This window comes from Exserohilum turcica, assembly GCF_000359705.1.
Source record: "Exserohilum turcica Et28A unplaced genomic scaffold SETTUscaffold_14, whole genome shotgun sequence".
Taxonomy (NCBI): Eukaryota; Fungi; Ascomycota; class Dothideomycetes; order Pleosporales; family Pleosporaceae; genus Exserohilum; species Exserohilum turcicum.
Window position 1 is genome coordinate 536747 of NW_007359959.1, and position 2846 is coordinate 539592.

Below are 2846 nucleotides of genomic sequence, written 5' to 3' on the forward strand. Positions count from 1 at the left end.
GACGAGTCTAACCCCGGTTTTTTTCCCGTACATGGGACTGGATGGATGGACTGGGACTGGGTGCATGTACTGGGACTGGGGCTGGGGGGGCGTTGCGAAGGGGGGGAAGGGCGGGTCTATGTGGCTCACCCTCATGGGCTGATGTGGATTGGGCCGAATAATGCGTGTGTGGGTGTGTCGAGAGGGGAGGGGTTTGTCCACCGCCCTTCGCTTTCCCTTTCCCTTCCCCCCCCCCCGGACAACAACGGGGGTCCTGGAAGCTATAGAGTCTCCTCACTCCTTCTCTCTTGCCCACTCACTCACTTACTTACTTAGTTGTCTACTCACTCACCGACTCGTACCCTGCGTCTACTCACAGAGATAGCGTGACAACGATAGCGCGCACCGCCCCATCGACTGAACCAGCACTGCGCTACTTTTCGGCCCTTGGCATACATCAGCCGACCCATCCCATCCCCCTCACACCCTGGTCCGGTCACGTCTCCAAACTTTCTGCCCGTACCCACGCGCGCCGCACCAGCCCGTAAGCAATCATATAAGCCCGCCCCGGCGACATCAACCCGACCGACAACAATAACACTGCCGCTGTCGCTTGTCATCTTTCCTCCAACTTCTTCTTCCAACGCGCGCGAGCACCAATCTACCTCTTTTACCTTTATCGCGCCAACCTTTCTCCCTAGTCAACGAGGGCTATTGATTGCGCATTCCACCAACACATCTTCAGCATCGGTTAAGGAGACGTTTTTCCGAGGAAAAAAAATAAAATAAACCAACAACAAGCATAATCATGTCAAACCAAGGATACTACCAGGGCGGCCCTCAGCCTCAGTACCCGCAGCAAAGGTATGTTGTGTTCATCTATTCTTCTGCGCGCGCCACCCGTCTTCGCTGCGCTGCTGTCTGTGTAGCTGGCGCAATCCCGCCTCTTTGCGCCTACACACATACAAGAGCCGTAGGAGGATGAAGGCGTAATGGGAAATCAACACTGGAGTAGTGGCGAAATACTGACTGGATATAGCTACGGTCCCCCAGGCGCCAACTACGGTCCTCCTCCTCCTCAGCAACAAATGTACTACGGTCCTCCCCAGGGCCAACAGGCGCCACCGCCACCACCGCCTCAGAAGAAGGATAGGGGATGTTTGGCTGCTTGGTAAGTGTGGAATTCCCGCTTTTTTTTCTCCCTCAACACCCACGCGACAATGCATTTTCAAGTCGCGAGCGATTCAAGACCATGTAGCTAACGGGGAAAAAATAATAGTCTTGCCACCCTCTGCTGTTGTTTCCTCTGCGAGGAGAGCTGCGAATGCTGTCTGGATTGCTGCGAGTGCTGTGCAGAATGCTGCTAAAAAAAAGATTAATAATACGAAAAAAGCGACACGATGCCTCCTCTTCCTCATTCCCTCATGGACACCTTGCTTCGACAATCAAACGAACATCAATACTCGCCCGTCTCTGGATACCCTTGGTGGTAGCAAGGCCAAAATCGCCAGGGAAAAAAAAGGAGAAAAAAAAATATAAGGATACCAAGTGGGCGCTGTTTTGACTACCTTGTTCCTCGTTTCCAATGGTTTCCCAGTATCCAAACATCCATCTACTCGGTTGGTCGGGCCTTGGGGGGAGGCTAAGTGGCGAGAGCGAGGACAAGCGGTCCATGTTGTTTTTTTTTTGCTTGCGTTATTCCCACATTACATTTACGATTACACATTTGTGTTTATTCTTTATTGGCTTTTATTTTATTTTTATTTTTTTCCTTATCTCTCTGTCTGTCTCTTTTTTTTGGCTTGGCTTTGCTTTGCTTTGCTTTGTGCAAGGTGGCGAGCTGCATGTAGCTCGGGAAAGGGAAAGGCAAAGGCATAGGTTGGCATAGGATAGCATGGGAAGGCGGCAGGAGGGTTTGGGGGGGGATGGTGGTTTAAACCTGGCTAAGATACCTATTTAAGTTTTTTTTCTCTCTCTCTCTTTCTTTTTTTTAGCTTCATACCAAGTCTAAGTAACTTTTGAATCTTCCTACTACTACTACTACTACTACTACTACTACTACTATCACTACTTCCTACTTCTACTTTCGCTTTTTTGTCCTAATTTGATAACCCCCTTCTCTTTTTTTTCTTTTTCTTTTTTTTTCCCACCCTCTTGATTTCTCTCCCTCTCCCCTCTCCCCCCTCCTCCTTACCTCCTCCTCTCTTGATACCTTTACATATCGCACTCTTCATTCCGTTTATATAGTAATGCTACTGTTACATATTATCCTTGTCTTGTACATGGCTATTTTCTTTTTTTAAAAAAAAAATAAAAATAAAAATAAAAAAAACATAATTGGTTATCATGTGTGTGTATGACTTGGTTGGTGTTGGTGGGATATTGTCTAGGGATGAAGGTGGCGTGTGAGGGTATAAAAGAGAGAGAGAGAGAGAGAAAAAAAGAAAGAGAGAGAGAGAGAGAGAAGAACAAGAGAAGGGGGGGACTTACTCTTCCTATACGTGCTCATGACTTGGGGAAATTCAAGGTACATGTGAAAATGGCATAACGTATGTGGCAAGCGAGCGCCGCAGGTAAGCGAGCGCCGCACCCCACCAAACCTGCGCACCTCTCCTATCTCAACGAACAATGGCTCAACGTAGCGCTACTTAATTAGCTTTAAATGAAGCAGATATTTAGCTTGCTATTTCTTCTATTAATCTTTATCAAACATAAAGTAATCGTCGCGCTGCTGCTGTCTACAACGTGTCTAAACGAACAATCCGCCGCCGACGCGCTGGTATACCTGCTCAACGCGATTGCCAGCCTAACTCAAAGAAGCTCACTAAGCTAGAAGAGGAGGTGATAGTTGATCATATACTTGATCT

The 2846-nt window shown here is 48.0% G+C and overlaps 1 protein-coding gene across 1 annotated transcript; it reads left to right on the forward strand.

Annotated features, from left to right (window-relative positions):
• Nucleotides 1-787: 787 nt before the first annotated feature.
• On the forward strand, nucleotides 788-1346 carry SETTUDRAFT_160018 (uncharacterized protein; the record flags this gene model as incomplete). Its single annotated transcript, XM_008025307.1, has 3 exons — nucleotides 788-843; nucleotides 1019-1150; nucleotides 1259-1346. 3 exons carry the CDS (start codon nucleotides 788-790, stop codon nucleotides 1344-1346), a joined length of 276 nt encoding a protein of 91 aa, XP_008023498.1.
• Between the last annotated feature and the right edge of the window lie 1500 nt (nucleotides 1347-2846).